Consider the following 18,666-nt stretch of genomic DNA (forward strand, 5'->3'; position numbering starts at 1 on the left):
CGCCCTCAAGTCCAAAAATACAGCTGCCACAGTGACTTCTCGGACTTGAGGTCTTTGCTGCTGAACTTGAGGCCGACAGCGGCCGCCGGCGCCACCACGCCTGCTAGCGCGGCGAGCTGCTCCATCGATCACCATTTCAAGTAGTGAACAGCAACTGCAAGGAGTTGTATTGTGTTTGCATAATCAACGCTTCAATTCGAGTGTGAATGAATGAATACACTAGCAGCTGATTGATCAATCTCGATTTTTTCCCTGCTATGGCTGTAGGTGTACGGCGACCCTTGCTGGAGGAAGGCTCCTACGAGGTTCTGCAGATCAAGCTCTTCAAGAAGGAGGACGAGGAGAAGCAGAAGCTGGACCAGACCCTGTTCCTGGAGCACCAGTAGCTGACTGGCAAGTGGAGGATGAGCCTCCTACGGGTGATTCCTCATTTTTTTTTACTTGTCTCTCTCAAATTCTCATCAGCATCAACAGCCAACCCAAGTAGCAGAGCTACCACCAGATCCACAAGCCATCAGCATATTTCTATTGCTCTGCTGCATCGTATTCCTTTGGTTACCTTTGGTAAACTGATGCATGGATTTCGGATGTGCCAACTCGATCTAATGCACTTTGATCATTTTAATACTATAACCTATTGAGCTTTTGATTGATTTTATGTTCAGTTTCAAGGCACAGCCTTGTCTACACTGTAGCCTTAAATGTTTCGTTCAAAAAAAAAGGTTGCGCTTGATTTTAGCTAAGAAAAGAAGTATGTGTCTGACTTTTTTTAGTTCTCCAATATTGATCAAAACCTTAGTAACTCACATTTTGTTGTATATGATTTCAATGCAGAAAAATATCATGATGATAGTAACAAAACAAAGATAAGGTAATACTCTCAAATTTGATTGTATTGGTTCAATCATTGGTACACATGGAATTTGATCATTCAATCATTCATGCTAGCCTCAACTAATTTGGTATAGCCATTTGTTCAGTGGTTCTCTAATTTCTTCTCTGCCGACATTTGGAAAGGGTAAGAAATTAGTTAGCAAGGAGAGTGGGATACATCTGCAACCACTGAGCTCCAGAGGTGAGCATTACATGAACTAAAGGTCAAATAATAATTTATCATTGGTTGCTGGTTATCTTTTAGCATTCTGTCCATTCGGGATCTATTAGCATTTCTAATAAATTATTTCACTTTGGATACTTTTTTTAGCTCTTATCAGAGATGGTTGCTCCACTTGTTGCTTGCAATTTTGAATTTTTGAAGCTCCATGGTCATCATGGCTTATTTCAGATTGAATGAAGGATGGCGACAACATGGTAATCTTGTTCAAAACTAGCTCTGATTCTGAAAGCAAACATATGAAATTATGTTGGCTCATATTGTAGTGTGGTCAGTTTTCGCAATTAATAATGACACTCCGATTTGACATTTGCACTACATTATGGTTCTGTCTGATGCAAGGCCTGCTGGACAAGCTTGTTCCCATGCTAGGAGAGCAGTTGCTGAGGGACTAGCATTCCTGGGTTCAGCTTCAGCAGCAGCATGAAGCATCTTGATGAGATCGAGGCAGACGGCGGCCGGCATACACTTCAGAGATCTGGGGATCCATGTTGGGATGGATTATTGCAAAAATGGTTGCCCATGTATACAGTACAAGTGTCAAAAGATTTAGCACATTCAGATATAAAGAATTTCATAGTCAAGGTGCTTCATTTTTGCTACACCCATTGGCCATCAATTTGAGCTTGTTTCCAATCCTGCTAAAGTTTTGTCTTTAATCCTGTTTAGAGCATCTTCAAGAGTCTTTCTAAATCTCACTCTCTAAATCATCATTTGAAGAACCATTTGCATAAAAATCGTTTTCTATATCTTTTCACTCTCCAACAGTGTTTCTATATCTCATGCGTACTCTAAAGAGCCATTATCGTCTTCTATTTTTTGCTAGCGAAAAATCCGGAATAGAAGATGACTATATTTGAATTACCATTTAGAAAATCTGTTGGAGGATAGTTTTTCATCAAAATCTCTATTTCTAACATTTATGAAGGATATGGAGAATCTCTTGGAGATGCTTTTACTGGCTGTTTGTGTCCAATCCTTGCTAAAGTTTTGTCCTTAATCCTATTTACTGGTTGTTTAGTTAAAACTATTTTTATTGTGAAAAAACTTATTAAATATATAATATATTAAATGAATGTATACAATGCTTCTACTATGAATAAAATTGTATGGCACATACATGTTGCACGTGCCTGTTCACTATGTATATAAAAAAGCTAAAATAATTTATAATTAAGAATGAAGAGAGTATTTTTGAAGAAATTCAGCCGGAAATAAGCAGGATTTTCTACTCATAAATAGCAGAGGGTTTTTTTTGTGTGCTGCTCAGAAAGATTTTTGTGTAAAATCATCACCTGCTCGTGTTCCAAAAACACACGACAACGCCATCACCACCAATGCAATGAGGCCATGACCGACGTCCTTGGAGTTCTGAGTGGGTCTGATACCGCAATAGGCCAGGCCCGAGTAAGTATATACACTGAAGTCTAGCCGAACTGGATGCAAAGCTTTCGGGCTGAAATTAGCCGGCCCATTTTTTTTTTTTTAACTTTCTTCTTTGAGTACACGGGAGAGCAAATTTTACGGCAGCATTAAAAGTTGCTTACTGTGGCGTTTTACACTACAGTTTTGGCATTATCTACTGATCTGATTTAATTTTGAAAATTGAACCGGAAAAGGACACGTCACCATGGACATGAGCCAAGCATGATTTCCTGGTTGAAAAAACTGTTATCGCTTAAACCTGCACTTTTCTCAAGCCTAAAGTCATCAAGAAAAAGCTGGAGTCTGAAGATCTGCGGTTTATTTATATTCGGGCGAGTATCTTGTCAATCAAAATGATATAATAAGCCAAATTCGTGAGGAGTGAAACCAAAGGAATACGGTGCTGATGTTGAACTTTCAGCTAAAAATTGGACTTGGAATTCTTTAATCACATAGGAGTATTTAACAGCTAACGACACTCATAGATGGAAACAACCGGAAACCTTTCAATTGGATAATAATTAGAAAAGTACATTTTAATGCGCAAAAGTTTGAAAGAGTGAAACCCAAGGAATTGGTCAATGATACTGGTTCAGCTTAAAATTTGTACGTACTTGGTAAGGAAAACCTCCTGACCTCAGGAATCAAGTTTTGTACTCACATGTTTAATAGCTAAAATCTATTCCACTTGATACTAGTCAAAATGATTGTACCTAAACAAGCACGCATCTTGTTGGTGTCAGTCATCTTTTAATTTGTTTACTGTTCCAGTACAGCATCCAAACATTTGCATTTGCTGCTGTAATTTGTGATGATTAGAAATCAATCAATAGGACCATCAGACATTCAGACCCCATGCATGCATTGAGCATGACATATTTTAGCCACGATGCGTCCATCCTTTAATGCTGAATCTCTATCCAGTGATTGAGTCGGTGCAATCCGCGTCTAAAAGAACATAAACCGGTGGAAACACCAATGCACTGCTTGGATAGTTATTAGTTTGCTGCATGATATATTGATATGGTACTGGAGGGCATATATGGTAGATCCAGCGTTTGCCATCCATGTAAAGAATATATCTAACACAGCTATATATTCAGATCAACACTCGATATCAGTGATTTGGTAGAGTGTCCTTGCTGAGAAAACTTTTTGAATAATGAGCTCAGCAAACCCTTTTGAAAACTTGGGCTTAGAAAACTTGTTTTTGAAAATGGTCTCGGAAAAGTTTTGGATGTTAGGTTAAATGTGTAAAGGAGAAAAGCGTACCCTTGAGACTTAGGAGTACTTAATATAATAACTTCACTAATGTGAGAAAGTGACTGTACAACCGATGTTTTGCGCTGGTGAAACACATCCATCTTCATCTAATCATCTTGAAACACACACACACACACACACAATGAAACAACTGTATTTCCTTTTCATAAAGATCATCGTGCAGAACAGAACAGTAGTAGTACTACATAGTTATTACTACTAACAAGAAGGGATTATGAGGGACAGTGACGCAACGGACTCGAGGTACGGAGCTACAGGACTGCGAGTGACGACTAGACACCTGTTCTCAAGAAATGGCTGGAGAGAAGTGGAAGAGGAAACCCCACCTAATTTGTGATCAATCAGATCACAGGGGGAGCTGTGCCGTGCTGTGCTGTCAATATAGATAGAAGGTTCAGATCTCCTTCCTTCCTTGTCATTGTATTCTCGTCACCACCTTTCTCTTCGCCGCTGCCTCCATTTCTGAACCGGGGTTTCTGTATATCCAGCAGCTCCCGTTCCCCCTGTTTCTGAACCTTGTGTTTTTCAGAGGGAAGGCCAAAGGCCTCGTCGATGGCGATAGCGATGAAGGGAATATTCAGAGGTCTGAAGATCATCGCACAAATATTCAGTAAGTGCCATTTCTTCCGACTTCCATGTCTCACTCTCACCTCCTTGGCTGCATAACAGGATGGAATGGAACACGCCAAGAATTCTTTTTTACTTAAAAAAAATGGAATAGTTGATAAGCTGTGGATCTGTGCAGCTCATACCGATGGCTGTTGGCTGATATAAGCTTTGAATCTCTGTGGCCTTGCAGCAGTGCAGAGGGAGCATGAGATCGAGATCGGGTACCCTACAGACGTGAGGCATGTATCGCACGTAGGCCTGGGCGCCAGCGACTCCTGTCCGAGCTGGGTAAGGATCAACACCCACCTCATGGCTTTGGCTTGTGTAATCTGTCTATCATTGGAAGAAAAGAGTGAGTTCTGGTTCTGGTTCTGATTCTGAGCATGGCTGATGGCTGTGCTGTTTGAGCAGATGAATGAATTCAGAGGAGTAGAGGAGGTGACAGCAGGAGGACGGGGAGCATCCATCATAAGCTCTGCTGCGCAGTCCAGGCACACCTCCTGGGCTTCCCTAGGTAAGTACCTCGCCCTCATTTCAGGAAAAAAATTCTATACGACGGTGTCGCATATAGAATCCTCCATGCGGCATCCTCTGCATGGTTCAGGCAGGTCCCACCTGCAGCAACACGGTTAAGCGGTGCCGCAAATAGGCTTGCATGCGACGGTGTCGCGGAAAATTTTTTCCCCCTCATTTCACTTTGCTCTGGTTTTCCTTCAAAAGACAGGAGCAGCTATACAGCCGTAGAATTAAAAGAACAATCACAAGCGACAGTTGGTAATTTATTTCTATAGTCAAGCGATGATAAAATTTGGCTATTGCCTGAACAAAAAAATTTTTTGTTAAAGATAGGAGTATAAGGCTTTGAACTACTACCTCCGTACGTCAAAAGTGATACTCTAGTTTTGTTTAAGTCAAAGTAGCTTATGTTTGGTTGATCAAGCTAACAGAGAAGGTTCTCGACATTTATGATAACACATTGATTTACTATGAAAAATATAGTAACGATGAATCAGATGATATTTATTTGAAATCATAAATATTTGAATTTTTAATATAAATTTAGACAAACCTAAGATCATTTGACTTATTATAAAAAAAACAAAATGACCCTTTTCGTAAAATGGAGGTGGTAGAAATCATGGAATAGTATAAGAAAAAGTAATTTAATACTCCCTCCATACTAAAAAATGAAGTCGTTTTGGACAAAGCTCGGGTCAAACATTGGGAATATAAATCATGAATAACTTTTAAGTTGTTGAGTTTGGAAATGTGAAAACCATATGTATAGATTTGTCTTGAAAAATACTTTCACAAAAATTTACATATATCACTTTTTGATAAATATCTTTATAAAAAAAAGTAGTCAAAGTTATGCTTTAGAGACCGTGTCGCTGTCCAAAACGACTTCATTTTTTAGTATGGAGGGAGTATACTTTATAAACTTACCACGCCCTCGGTCGTGATGCATAGATAAAAGAGCAAAAATTCTACTCTCTATATTCTAAATTATAAGTCGTTTTGGTTCTTCTATATACTTGTACATAATTTTTAATTTATATCTAGATATAGTGTATATGTAAATATATAGTAAAATTTATGTATGTAAAAAAAAGGTAAGACGATTTATTATAATCTGAAATGGAGATAGTAGTACCTTTGAGGCAATTGAAAAGGGTCACCGAACAAAATAATGAAGCTTGGTTGTGGCACTAGTATTCGGCGCAACCGGGCCAGGCAGTGTGTTTTTGGCGCTATTCTGGGCCTTTCTCTGCGACCCCGGCCTGCTTACACTTGTGCCAAAAAAAAAACGCTTCAGTGGTCAGTGCCCTGTTGGGCTTTCCGTCACACGTTCTTCGGATACTGACACTGTCCTGCTGCAGACTTTTTCGAGCAACCAGCGACCGGCGCGGCGCCGCCGACGGAGGCCTGCGCCGACAGCAGCTCGGGCCAGGACGGCGCCGCGAGAGGCGGCGGACCCGCGACCACGAAGAAGGCGGCGAGGCCGAGGAAATCCTCCGGGGCGGTATCGCCCGGCGGGTCGTCCTCGTGGCGGTCCACGGCGTGCGACGGCCACTCCTGCGAGCTGCACGTTCCCGCCGGCCTGCAAGCCGCCTGAGCCTGACACTGTATGTCGCAGCAGCAGGACGGGATGGCCGGACGAGGACGCTGCTGGACGCCTCTGTCCCGTCCGTGTAGCTGCTCCGCCGACCATCACTGTCGTATGTGTATACACGCAAATTCACTCGTGAAGGAATGACACGGCTTTCCTTCTTGTAACGGTTTGTGTGCTCGATTCGGTGCTTGCTATTGATACGGAGGCGGCGGCTTCGGTTTGTTCGGAAAAAATGACAGGAGCCGGATGAAGAGCGACTGAGTATATCTGTATTCGAGCAATGCGTTGTTTGCTGAATTGGTCGTGTCGTGGTTTCTGCTCGTCAACTGATCGAACTGTCGGCAACAGCCAACAAGCGGAAGAAGACGTCAACTCAAGCCGGCCACTCCGTCGGTTCCCGTTCGGACTGATGACTGAGCTGTGACTGACTGAGCTCTGCGAGAGCAGCACGTCAGAGATGCAGACAAATCAGCAGCCTCTTCGAGTCTTCGTTCATTCATTCGGCGATTTTGACCTGCACTGCACAAGAACTACTAACCACCCCCAGAGAGAGAGAGAGAGGCCGAGTCGAGTCTCCTCTTCCACGGTCTCAGTCACATGTGGCAGCTCGCGAGAAAAGAAAGGTCCTCTCCGTCTCCGGCGCTTCCACCCCCCACTCGCCACTCTCGTGGCTCCGCGTGCATGCCCGGCTGCCGCAGGTGGAGCTCCTCTGTTTTCCTGGCGGCCAGGTGAAGTCACGAATAACCTCTCGGACACGGTCTCAGAAGTACCACGGTCCGCTGTGCTGTGCTCTCAAGAGTTTTTTCTTTTGAAACATATATGCTCTCAAGTCTCAAGAGTCAAGACCCATCCCTGTGAAATAAAGATTGTCGTTATCGTCTTTCATTCTAGTATGTCCTGATGATCTGTCGACTGACGCGACGAGCTCAATTCCTTGTTTTCCTCTGCGTTGGTTTCAACGTGGATGCATCCGATTGGACCGATGGAACGCGCGCGGAGCACGGAACTTTCCAGGGGACGGTCCAGGCCCTGCCACGTGTGTGCGCCATGGACGGACAGCGCCTGCAGCAAATGTGCATTGCATTGCTGGAAGGCAGGCACGGATCATATGCTCCTCTGAAACCGAAAGCGACGAGTCGATCGACGAGCATCCGCTACGCACGGATCATATGCGTGCGTATGTTGCGATGCCTCCAGCGAATGGCCGCGACCAGACTAAAGATGGCGACGGCCCCGATACCTGATACCCGACGGGTATTTAATCTATTAGGGAATGGAGATGAGATCATATCTTTACCCGTGAGTATTTAAATGGGCAAAAATCCATCCCCGACGGGTATAACGGGTACGAGAACGTTCCCTGTTTAACCGTCACCGTTACCCGTTGGGGAACCCGACTATTTGAGCTGTCATACAAGTATTAGGCCCAAAGAAGCTCAACATAGGTATTTTGGTTCAAATCTGAACAATCATATTGTCGGGTTCATAAACCCGGGGTCCCTCGGGTACCGGCTTCCACACCAGGGCTCGGCCCAGGAGGACGGCCTTCTTTTCTTCTGGACCGGCCCGAGAGTCTAAATTCAACAGACCGGAGCACTCGCTTCAGACCCTGGCCGCCTTCGGCCCATCTTTCCGACCAGAGCACTAGCTCAGGCTCAGGCCAACTCTGAACGGCCTCTCCGATCGGAGCGCTAGCGTCAGGCCCCGGCCGCCTTGGCACGGCCTCCACCCGGAAAGCCTGACCCGAGGACCGCCTCCGCCTCCGACCCCGTGTCTCCGACCGGGGTTCATAGAAAACTCTGCCCATCGCTATTCTCCGACTGGCGCGCCAGTACCGACTGGGGCCATCCGACCGGGGACGCCCGCTCGGAAAGAACCAGAATGCATACTAAGAAAGGCAAGACAGGACTCGCAAGTCAAACCACGGCACCAGGGACCATACCTTGCGGAACAGTATTTTACAACCGCCCTGCCACAAACAGTATTGTAGGCGTCAACATTTACCTCTATAGTATTGTAGGCGCCGATCAAAAACACCCGTACGGTAAGACCCCCCACGTGCCTCCGGGCATCGACAGTATTGTGGGCACCGGAATTCACCGTACCAGGCGAACATGGTAAAGCCATGCCTCCAGTCGGCGAGACAACATTTTTGCAGGTACCGACGTCCTCCAGTCTTGAAGAAAGCAGCTCAACCTCCCACATGTACCTGACATTCCGCAGTGACATCAACAGTATTGTGGGCGCCCACCATTGTCCCATCCCCATCGGCATGGGCAACAAGGCTTAGAAACGTCCGTATTCTTTCTCTCTCACTTGTAAAGTCATCCCCTTCTTCTATAAAAGGGGATGTGCTCCCTCCAAACAAAGGGCAGTTAACCCAAGTCGACTTCTTCAAGTTCAAGTTTAGGGTTGGACACTTCGTTCATAGCATAGCTCTTGTCGATCTCGGCCCTTCCGACCGGACCGACCGGACACCTCATCTCTCTCTCTCGTTTGTAACCCCACTATAGACTTCGAGCACCTGGGCTCGGGAATAAAGTCACCGACCGACCCACACTGGACGTAGGGCACGTTGTCTGAACCAGTTTAAATCCCGTGTCATTGAGTCCTAGGCCACCTCCGACCACAACGTACATCAAAACTACAAATATTTACTAGTTGGTCACTTTCTGCACCGACACATATATATATAGTTTGTGTGTTCTAGGAACCGTAGTTTAATTTTTCCTCACCATCTCCACCAGCAGCACAAGCACGCTTGCCTCACGAGCGCTCGTGCCCCTCGCTTCCTCAGTTCGGTCTCTCTGCCACATTTGCTCGTTCTCCTCGCAACCTCGCTCCTTCTCCTCGGCATCTCCGAGACTCCGACACTTATACCCGGGTGAAGAAGAAACGTCTCCGATTGCAAAGCTGCGACCCCAAGTGCCCTTGTTTATCGGGTATGCAGTACCCGTCGGGTATCTGTTACCCGACCGATACCCGACGGGTGCGGGGATGAGCAAGAATCTATACCCGAGACAGTTAACAGGAACGGGGACGGGATGAATTCTCCGTAGCGGGAAAGAGAACGTTCCGACGATATTCGATGGGTACCACCCCGTTGCCATCCTAAGACCAGACCAGGCGCTCGCCATGGCCCTGCTGGTAGCTATTGGTAACTTGCATGCGTAGCTTTAGCTCCTGCCTCCAGGCGGCGGTTAACGGGAGGTGAAAGCAGCGAAGCTGGCACCGTGTAAAACCCGCCCGCGGCGTCGACGCGGCACGACGACCTACAAATACCAGACGTCTCTCCCCAGCCTGCGATCCAGAGTCCAACAAGTGCACACAGTCCCTCTTCGAGCGAGACTCCTCCCGACTCCCGACCGAGCCGCAGGGTGCGTGCTGCGATCCAGTGTGCCCTGTGTCCAGGCATGGCGGCGAGGCCAACCGCTCTGCTGGTGCTCGTCTGCGCCGTGGCCGCCCTGGCCGCGTCGGCCGGCGCGACGCAGTTCAGGGTGGGCGGGCAGAGCGGGTGGAGCGTGCCGGCCTCGGGCTCCGAGCCCTACAACACCTGGGCGGGCAGGCTCCGGTTCCAGATCGGCGACCAGCTGCGTAAGTAGTCGCCATGGCCGTGCGCGCGCACGCCGCGCGGCGTCACCTGCTGCTGCTCATCTTGGTCGTCGCTGGTGAATATGGTGATGACGAGTTCTTTGCCTGTTCGTGCGTGTGCAGTGTTCGTGTACCCCAAGGAGACGGACTCGGTGCTCCTGGTGGACGCGGACGCCTACAACGCCTGCAACACCTCGTCGTACGTCGCCAGGTTCGACGACGGCAGCACCGTGTTCAAGTTCGACCGCTCGGGCCCTTTCTTCTTCGTCAGCGGCAACGAGGCTAACTGCCGCGCCAACGAGAAGCTCATCGTCGTCGTCCTCGCCGACCGCTCCGGCACCCGCACGCCTCCCGCAGCGCCGCCGACGTCGTCCGCGCCGCTGCCGAGCCCGCCCTCCTCGCCTCCTGCTGCTGCCCCTGCACCGGCGACGATCCCGTCGTCGTCGCCACCCTCGGGCATCGCTGCTCCCGTACCAGCTCCCGTGGCCACCCCTACCTCGCCGCCGTCCCCGGCGGCTTCGGCTCCGGCGCCCGCTCCCACGACCACCACCCCGAGCTCGCAGCCGGCGCCCGCTGCCCAGACCCCGTCGCCGTCCACGACACCAACACCAGGAGGCGGGTCCTCCCCGCCACCATCTGCTTCCGCCAACGGGCCGGCCGGCGAGGGCGGCGGCAGCTCCAACACGCCACCTCCGCCTTCCGCGGCTGCACCCATGGTCGCGGGCTTCGTCGGCTCGCTCGGCGCATTCATCGGTTACGCCATGCTTGCAGCCTGAGACGATCTGCTGCGGCGTGTTCTTTTCTTTTGCCAGTGTGACTCTAGTGAGATGACTTGCACTGTGAAGACTTGAGACATCATTTGAATTCGCATTTGCATTTGCATTTGTTCAAATATTTGTCGAATGTATAACCCTAATAATAAATACATGCACGATTGCTTTTTGTTGTAGCCTTTTTCTCCATTGCAACAATCTTTCTTGATCTGCTCAATATGCACGATTGCAGGCAAAAGCCCAAATTTTCTACAGAAATTAACCCTACACAATAACACACGATCGCACCATGATGCTGAACATTCGGAATGAATGTTTTGAAGTCAGCAAGACAGCAAGCAAAACCGCGCAATTCTGCTGCACTGCACCTCATCGAAACGGGAAATTACTCTAATACACGTTTATATAGAGTGAAAATGCATACCTAGCATATAAATATGACAAGTCGATTCCTCAACCAAAAACATTATCCATGCAACATCATAGATTCAGGACTAACGGTAAATGGTCACCAACATAGAGCAAAATTAAAGCTCCTCTTGACAAGCATAGAAAAAGCAACACTACCCCAGAGAGGACTAGCTTCTTGATGGCCAGAGCCAAGGGATGGCAAATAGCATGAAGAAGACGCCTACAGCCTCCTTCCCCTCCTACCACCCTTTCTGCGAGTGCTGTCAGTGGGCACCGGGGTAACGTCCTCTGCACATAACACAAATGTTGCATTAAGTATACTGTACACAAAATAAATAGAGCATCATGTTATGGTAATTGACGCAACTTCAATGAAGTACAGTTAGCCCTAAAAACTCAAAAAAGAATCAGAATTCTTACCAATGCGTCCAATTTTCATCCCAGAACGAGCAAGAGCCCTGAGAGCAGACTGAGCACCAGGTCCAGGGGTCTTGGTCTTGTTGCCTCCAGTGGCACGAAGCTTAATGTGCAGTGCAGTAATACCAAGCTCCTGAAGACAAAACACCAACTCACAAATTACTTTTCTGGATACAGCAACTCTAAAGCATCCCTACATAATCCTAGGCCTCAATTTAATTAAGCAAATATCATCTTTGGATATACAGACGAATCAATGAGCGATTGCTCATTGCAGTAGAACCTCTGTAATGAAATTATTGCCTTCACTACAAAAGGCCAACTCAAAAATTACTTATCTGGATACAGCAACTCTAAAGTATCCCTACATAATCCTAGGCTTCAATTTAATTAAGCAAACATCATCTTTGGATACTCAGACAAATCGATGAGTGATTGCAGTAGAACCTCTAATGAAATTCTTGACTTCACGACACATACCTTGCAACGCTGTGCAACATCTTGAGCAGCAAGCATAGCAGCATAAGGCGACGACTCATCACGATCAGCCTTGACCTTCATGCCACCTACATGGTTGGTTTAGCACATCACGGTTAAAACCAAGTACAACGGCCTTCAAGGTCAAGTATGAACCAAGGTTTTAGGATGGTACCAGTGATCCGAACCAGAGTTTCCCTCCCAGACAAATCAGTGATATGCTGCATATTAGAACATGACACAGTTAAACTAGGGAATGGAATGAAAAGGTCTATGCACAGATACAACATATACTGCACTTACAATGAAGGTGTCATTGAAGGACGCAAAGATGTGAGCAACACCAAAGACATACTCTCCTTCGCGGACAGTGGGTCCAAGGGTGACGTTCTCCTCCTTGGGCTCCCTGGTCTTCCTCCTCGACTGCAATCATATACAACTATATGATGGCATTTAACTTATTGTCGTCTCAACCACCTCCAGAAACTATTCCAGAGTACACAAGTGAACCTGGGTTGATATAGTGGTGTTGTGACAATAAGAGCCTAAGGGGATCAAAAGGATAGTAATTCAATACAGTAAGCAGAATTAAGCCCACCATTTCAAGCCAACCAACAGTAGCCACTAGCCTGTACCCCGTAGTGGATTTACATGAAGGAAAAGGTACTAAAAATTGCATTGGACAAAAAATGATAGACGGCATTCAACAGCTAATCAGTCACGGTATACTAATCAAGCCTACCATTTCATCAAGGACTCAAACAAGACTATCACGATATATATTGCCAACAATTATCCCCACAAAACATATGCTTTCCAGCTTCGTGAGCAATTCAACCCAAGCAAACCCACACATGTTCAGCATTTCTCACTCTTATACTGTAGTTTGTAATAGTAGATTCTAATCATATCAGTGCTTCCACGGTTTTAACAGCATCTCTCAAATATTGCATTTGGCAGATAAAACATGTTCGCCTAGAACACTCATAAATCATGATCAGATTAGCAAAACTGTTGACCCAGAATCACTTCAATCTTCAACATAGTAGTACGAACTAATTTACCAAAGGACAGATCTCCAATTGTAATTTACAAGCCCAAACAATACTTTCCACCACGGGCAACCGCCCCAAACAACAATAGCCCTAATCAACAGCCAAATCAACGCTCTTAGGAACCCATCTCCAAACAAAACAATCGAACCACCGCCCGCTACCGTGCTTGCACCTAGATCCGCGTACGGGCCTTAACCAGACGAGAAGAGGCTCGCTTACCATGGTTGCGTGGAGCGACGGGTGACCGGAGCAGAGGCACGCTTCGGGTTGGGATCACGAGCACGCCGCCGCCGCCGCCTGCACCGCCGCCGAAACTTCAGAGGGGCGACGGAAGAGTGGTGCGCGTTTATTTATATACGAGGCTGCAGCCCATTAGGGTTTAGACCCACCATCGCCCAACAAAAATTACTCTTTTGCCCTCGCTCTTCTGTCACTGCGGGTGGGCCCCATCTCTTAGACAAGGACAGTGCCTGTAATTTGGTGGCCTGAACTCCTAACGGGCCAAAAAGAATTTAGACTATATGGGCTGGATAAGAATGCAGCCCATTTAGTCTCGTCTTCTTCCCATTTCCTCTTCTCCCTGGGCTCGGCTGCTGCGAGCAGGGGGAACCGAAGCAGCCGTCGTCTCTTCTCGGGATCGCACGCTGCGCGCAGGGGAGGAGGCGAGTCCGCTCTGTGAGCCCGTCCGATCTCTCTACTGCGTTGCCGTGATCTCAGGATTTGTGGGTGGGTGCGTCGTGCTGGTGAATCTGACTCTTTTTTTCTGTTCTTTGAATTCAGGAGGGAAGGGGGGGCAGGGGAGAAGAGAAGAGGTGGTGGTGGAAGAAGTGGGGCAGGATGAGCGCGGAAAGGCCGGTGCCGCGGCGAGAGAGCCCGTGGGGTCTGCCCGAGGGCGACACGCGGCAGCCCAAGGCTCACCGCTGCAACGACCGCGCCGAGGACGTCGTCCAGGTCCGTTCGCCCTCTTGTAGTCTTGTCACATGTTTGCTTCTAGCAGTCGGTCCATTATGTCCTCCAACAGATGAATGGGGGTAGTTACGGCTCATAACCATCTGAAGTTCTGAATGGGGAAATGATGATTCTTGGCCAGTTTAGTGATGTATCCTCAGTACTTATTTCCACCGTCTATCGATTTTGATTGTGCCCAACTTAGAGTCGCTTCAAATTGGGATCAGGCTGGCCGCTGGCACTGTGTTGTTTCGTCCCCAATGCTTCTCAGTCATCAGGGCTTATAACTCGACTTTGGTCTCTTGAAATGTCTTCCTGATATGTTTGTGCACAATGTTGCTACCTAGGCTCCTACGGTCCTACCTTGTAACTAACCCTAGGAGAGACCATGATTCGACAACCTTTAATCAGTACTGTTTCTGCTTTGCACTGCTGTTAATGCTTTCAGGCTACTGTTGGAAGCTCCAATATAAATCTGGAAAGCAAAGTCTGGAAGGAGCAAAAAGTCTAGCTGTCTAACTGATGTGCCTGCTTCTAGGATGGAATAAACCCCATATATATGCCTAAGAACACAATTAGGAATGCTGAAGAAACCATCCAGATGCTTTCTGTTTCTGTTATATCCCTGAAAAATGTACTGATAACATCAGGACATAGGTGCAGCATTTTCAGTAGAGAACTGCATGAAAACCATCATTAGTCAGTTGGAGTTGTCCACTGTCGAAGGGTGGGCCTGGTGCAAGCGGTAGAGTCTTACCGCCTGTGACCGGAAGGTCCCGGGTTCGAGTCGCGGTCTCCTCGCATTGCACAGGCGAGGGTAAGGCTTGCCACTGACACCCTTCCCCAGACCCCGCACAGAGCGGGAGGTCTCTGCACTGGGTACGCCCTTAGTTGTCCACTGTCATGACATGGTAGCCGTGCTATGTGCTAACACTGAACTGCCAGCGTCCACAATCTTACCCAAGGTTGTTAAAATCGTGATCTTCTATCGAATCGGAACTCCAATTTTGGGATGTAAATCGTAGGATCATAACTACTAAAATCATAGATTCTACTTAGCAGAATCGTAGAATCAACCTGATAAACTAAGATTGTCCATAGAATCGTGATTTTAACAAATATGATCCTACCCCATTTCGGATTCTTGGTAGTGAGTGCCTATCTGACGTAGCCACTTACTGCATGTTTTCCATATAAAGATGAAGCTATTGGCTTTGTTTCTAATGATTTTGTCAACATTAGGTCATGTGCTGCATTGTTAAGTCTGAAATTTTTATAGTTATACATATGTTGAACATACTTCTATTTTGTCATTTATTTTTGCAGGCTTGCTTTGAAGGGAACCCATTCAAGACAGTTCCAGGTCCGTTCAAGCTCTTCTGGCAATGCATGCGCTCAAAACCTGGGTAGGTGTACCTTCTCATAATATCTATTTGCTTGGCTTTTGACATATCTAATCTGATCTGCAATATGGTGGGAGACACTTTTAGATGATTCTAGTGCATTAAGGAGGGCCACTTTATCTTGTCCATAGAATCTATTTAGGCTGATGATAAATAGAAATAGACAAGCTCTTATTTAGGAAATCTAAACTAGCATGTACTGACTACAGTGAAGTTAAGGAGGGCCACTTTATCTTGTTTGCTATATCTTTGCTATTTTTTTATTGAGGAGGATATTAACTAGGAATAAGTGCGGAGATTGCTCATGAAGGTTAATCTCTCAAGAGATAATGTTTTGTTGGTTTAGAAACTGTTTAGCAAGGAACACATTGAGGATATCCACTAGTAACTCTGCATGGATTTGCTCAATTTTATTTTCCCTATAGCTGACATAGTTACAGAATTTTGGCATTAGCTTGTGATATGAATTTTGGCATTCTCACAGAAGTTATATGAGCTCCCATAGTTGGTTTGGAAACTGTTTAGCAAGGAACACATTGAGGATATCCACTAGTAACTATGCATGGATTTGCTCAATTTTATTTTCCCTATAACTGACATAGTTACAGAATTGCATGCATTAGCTTAATAGCTTGTGAATCACCATAGTTCATGGAGTGTCTGCCTGCATAGTTTTTGGACTGGGACTGGGCGACTGGCTGTGCCATCAGCTAGTTAGTTTCTCTCAGAAAAATGGCCTTTTGGGTTGCCTGCTTCCACATGTAATGTACTTATGTTGCATCTTTTGGGAAGGAGGTTCTTTTAGTTAGGTTGCTTGGAAGGATAGGGCATGCTCTTTTATGCATAGGGTAGATGTGAAACCTGGCATATGATTAGTCAAAATATGATGTCCATCTCAGCTTGATTAGTCATTTGGCCAAGTTGGTGCACTGAGGCAACCTGGCCAGGAGCAACCAGTTTAAGCAAGCCAAGGTTAGAACAGCTTATAAGCAATTAAATGCCACTGAAATGAACAGGAAGTATAATTTTCTACTATGCCATGACTCGAAAAGGGTGTGAAAACCTCTAATGTCATGACATATTTGATATTGAACATAAATTTATTCCTATAAAAATAAGAGTTAAGTAGTTCAGAAAACTGTTTTACAGAAGACATCAACTTGGGGACTTCATTCAAGCGTCCTGCGTGCAGCCGTGCAGCCAGATGATCCAACTAGGATAACGGTTTGACTTGGTTAGGCAAGCATCTGGTTCACAACTTAGGCATGGCAACGTCGTTTGAGCTAGGTCACATGCCATATGCCCATGGCATTGTGACAAGTGGCCCTTAGGTGTGCCAAACTTCTAAGCTATGGTGAGCTTTTTCTTTGCCACAAGCTAGGCAAAAAAGTGTGGGAACACTAGGTGTTCTTAAGCCATGATCCAAAAAGATGCTTGATTTTTCTGCATGCTTATTTCAACATTGAAAATTTTGCATCGAGTATTCTGACCCTGAATATTTATCCTTTTCATTAGCATCAGCAGTATTTCACGTATGGACCTGTGGTTTGCAGGGAGGAACCTACCGAGCCCTATACCTACCTGCAGCTAGATCCTCCGAGAAGGGTGGAAGTGAATCTGGAGCAAACAGCGTCCGAATCTTGAACGAGCATGCCTAGTTTATCTCGTACAAATTTGTCTTCACCTTTCAAGCAGCCTTTTCGCCCTTGGGATCATATCATGTGAGCTCAAAGCTGCATATGTTTGGATATTTATATAATCTAATAAAACCTAATCTACAGAGCTGCCTTTCCAGGCGGCCAACTCCATGAAATTGCAGTTGCTGATGTAAGAATTGTGCATTGTGCCCCTTTTCTGATAAATCGTGCATTTCCAAGTCCACTTGCCAGTATGCTACCAGGCGTTTAGAGTTAATGCCTCTGAAGGCCACTGTTCATGTTCTGTCTCCTCGACATGGCCTCTGAAACAGAGTTCCATATGGTCACATGGTGTGTGTCTGTTTGTACATACTTCATACCAGTATTTGTGTACAGTTCTTTGTAAATGCTGCTTGATTCCTACACTGATTGGTGTGAGAGTTTCAGACAACCGTGCTGACACTCCTTGGCCGAATGATCTGCATTCCCGTGCCATTACCCTGAAGATTCTTCTGCATACCTGTTTCAACATGTTCTCTTGGACGTTGGTTTCTGAAGCACAGTCCCAGGATTCGTCAGCATACTTGTCTCAACATTGAACATTTGCAACGAGTATTCTGACCCTGAAGGTGATCCTTTTTTATTAGCGTCGGTCAGCTAGATCCTCCGAGAAAGGTAGACGTGCGTGAATCTGGAGCAAACAGCATCGGAATCTTGAACAAGCATGCAAGTTTATCTCGTGCAAATTTCTATGGAAACAGTTCTTTTCAACCTAGGAAATAGTCATGTCATGTGAGCACAAAGCTGTTTGTGTTTGGAACTTTGGATGTTTATTTCCGATAAACCCTGGTCTACAGAGCTGCCTTTCCAGGCGACAAACTCCTTGAAATTGCTATCTCTGATGCAATAATTCCGGCACTACGAAGTACACTTGCCGTCAGCATTCAGAGGTAAATGCCTCTGAAGGCCAGTCAGTGTTCATGTTATGTCTCTTTGACACGTTCCAGACGGGCTTTTTCTGTTTGCTCATACTTCATACAATCATACTTGTACGTTTGTGCAGTTCTCTGTAAATGCTGCTTGATTCCTACACTGATTGTGAATCGTGATTGGTGTGTGAGAGAGTTCCTGCAGGACAACGTGCAGATAACTCCTTAGCCATATGGTCTCTTTCCCGTGCCACTAAGGACCTTCTCCCTGTACCGCTGCTGGGACCTGACTGACTGAATCTTTTGCCTCAGCCTCTTCTCTGTACTCCAAGCTAAGGCCATTCGTATATTTCTCTTGGAGCTCAGAGAGTCAGAGTCAGTGAGATGCACTCAAATGAGCCACAGTAACGAGCTGTTTGGTTCCTATACAGTAACGCAAACGTAAAGGCTAGCTAGTTCAAATCTGTTCCCGCCGGTAAC

General features: G+C 46.3%; 3 protein-coding genes, 1 long non-coding RNA gene and 1 pseudogene across 5 annotated transcripts; 4 read left to right on the top strand and 1 right to left on the bottom strand.

Moving 5' to 3' along the window:
* Positions 1-249: 249 nt before the first annotated feature.
* On the top strand, positions 250-1,744 carry LOC136532933 (uncharacterized). Its single transcript, XR_010778354.1, has 5 exons — positions 250-419; positions 835-871; positions 981-1,075; positions 1,205-1,311; positions 1,457-1,744. It is a non-coding gene; the product is annotated as an uncharacterized lncRNA (long non-coding RNA).
* Positions 1,745-4,251: 2,507 nt separating this feature from the next.
* Positions 4,252-7,396, top strand: LOC136532937 (CRIB domain-containing protein RIC10-like). The gene is made up of 4 exons (XM_066525509.1): positions 4,252-4,433; positions 4,623-4,720; positions 4,844-4,946; positions 6,313-7,396. Exons 1-4 carry the CDS (start codon positions 4,376-4,378, stop codon positions 6,546-6,548), a joined length of 495 nt encoding a protein of 164 aa, XP_066381606.1. The 5' UTR covers positions 4,252-4,375; the 3' UTR covers positions 6,549-7,396.
* A 2,438-nt stretch (positions 7,397-9,834) lies between these two features.
* On the top strand, positions 9,835-11,085 carry LOC136532934 (early nodulin-like protein 18). The gene is made up of 2 exons (XM_066525506.1): positions 9,835-10,139; positions 10,260-11,085. Exons 1-2 carry the CDS (start codon positions 9,959-9,961, stop codon positions 10,910-10,912), a joined length of 834 nt encoding a protein of 277 aa, XP_066381603.1. The 5' UTR covers positions 9,835-9,958; the 3' UTR covers positions 10,913-11,085.
* A 209-nt stretch (positions 11,086-11,294) lies between these two features.
* Positions 11,295-13,624, bottom strand: LOC136532935 (small ribosomal subunit protein uS11z-like; annotated as a pseudogene).
* A 191-nt stretch (positions 13,625-13,815) lies between these two features.
* Positions 13,816-17,687, top strand: LOC136532936 (uncharacterized). Of its 2 annotated transcripts, none has more exons than XM_066525508.1 (4): positions 13,816-13,944; positions 14,050-14,220; positions 15,544-15,623; positions 17,174-17,685. In XM_066525508.1, exons 2-4 carry the CDS (start codon positions 14,107-14,109, stop codon positions 17,262-17,264), a joined length of 285 nt encoding a protein of 94 aa, XP_066381605.1. In that variant the 5' UTR covers positions 13,816-13,944; positions 14,050-14,106; the 3' UTR covers positions 17,265-17,685. The 2 variants fall into 2 exon arrangements, with proteins under 2 accessions (XP_066381605.1, XP_066381604.1); XM_066525507.1 differs by having other exon boundaries at positions 13,819-13,952; positions 17,174-17,687.
* The last annotated feature ends 979 nt before the right edge of the window (positions 17,688-18,666 follow it).

The sequence above is a fragment of the Miscanthus floridulus genome, unplaced genomic scaffold, assembly GCF_019320115.1.
Source record: "Miscanthus floridulus cultivar M001 unplaced genomic scaffold, ASM1932011v1 fs_742_3_4, whole genome shotgun sequence".
NCBI classification, from domain to species: domain Eukaryota; kingdom Viridiplantae; phylum Streptophyta; class Magnoliopsida; order Poales; family Poaceae; genus Miscanthus; species Miscanthus floridulus.

Coding starts and splice junctions, on each gene's coding strand:
- LOC136532937 (XM_066525509.1), top strand. CDS start 4,376: ATGGCGATAGCGATGAAGGGAATATTCAGAGGTCTGAAGATCATCGCA. Junction 4,434..4,622: donor GATCATCGCACAAATATTCA/GTAAGTGCCATT, acceptor GTGGCCTTGCAG/CAGTGCAGAGGGAGCATGAG. Junction 4,721..4,843: donor GCGACTCCTGTCCGAGCTGG/GTAAGGATCAAC, acceptor CTGTTTGAGCAG/ATGAATGAATTCAGAGGAGT.
- LOC136532934 (XM_066525506.1), top strand. CDS start 9,959: ATGGCGGCGAGGCCAACCGCTCTGCTGGTGCTCGTCTGCGCCGTGGCC. Junction 10,140..10,259: donor CCAGATCGGCGACCAGCTGC/GTAAGTAGTCGC, acceptor GTGCGTGTGCAG/TGTTCGTGTACCCCAAGGAG.
- LOC136532936 (XM_066525508.1), top strand. CDS start 14,107: ATGAGCGCGGAAAGGCCGGTGCCGCGGCGAGAGAGCCCGTGGGGTCTG. Junction 14,221..15,543: donor GCGCCGAGGACGTCGTCCAG/GTCCGTTCGCCC, acceptor TTATTTTTGCAG/GCTTGCTTTGAAGGGAACCC. Junction 15,624..17,173: donor TGCATGCGCTCAAAACCTGG/GTAGGTGTACCT, acceptor TGTGGTTTGCAG/GGAGGAACCTACCGAGCCCT.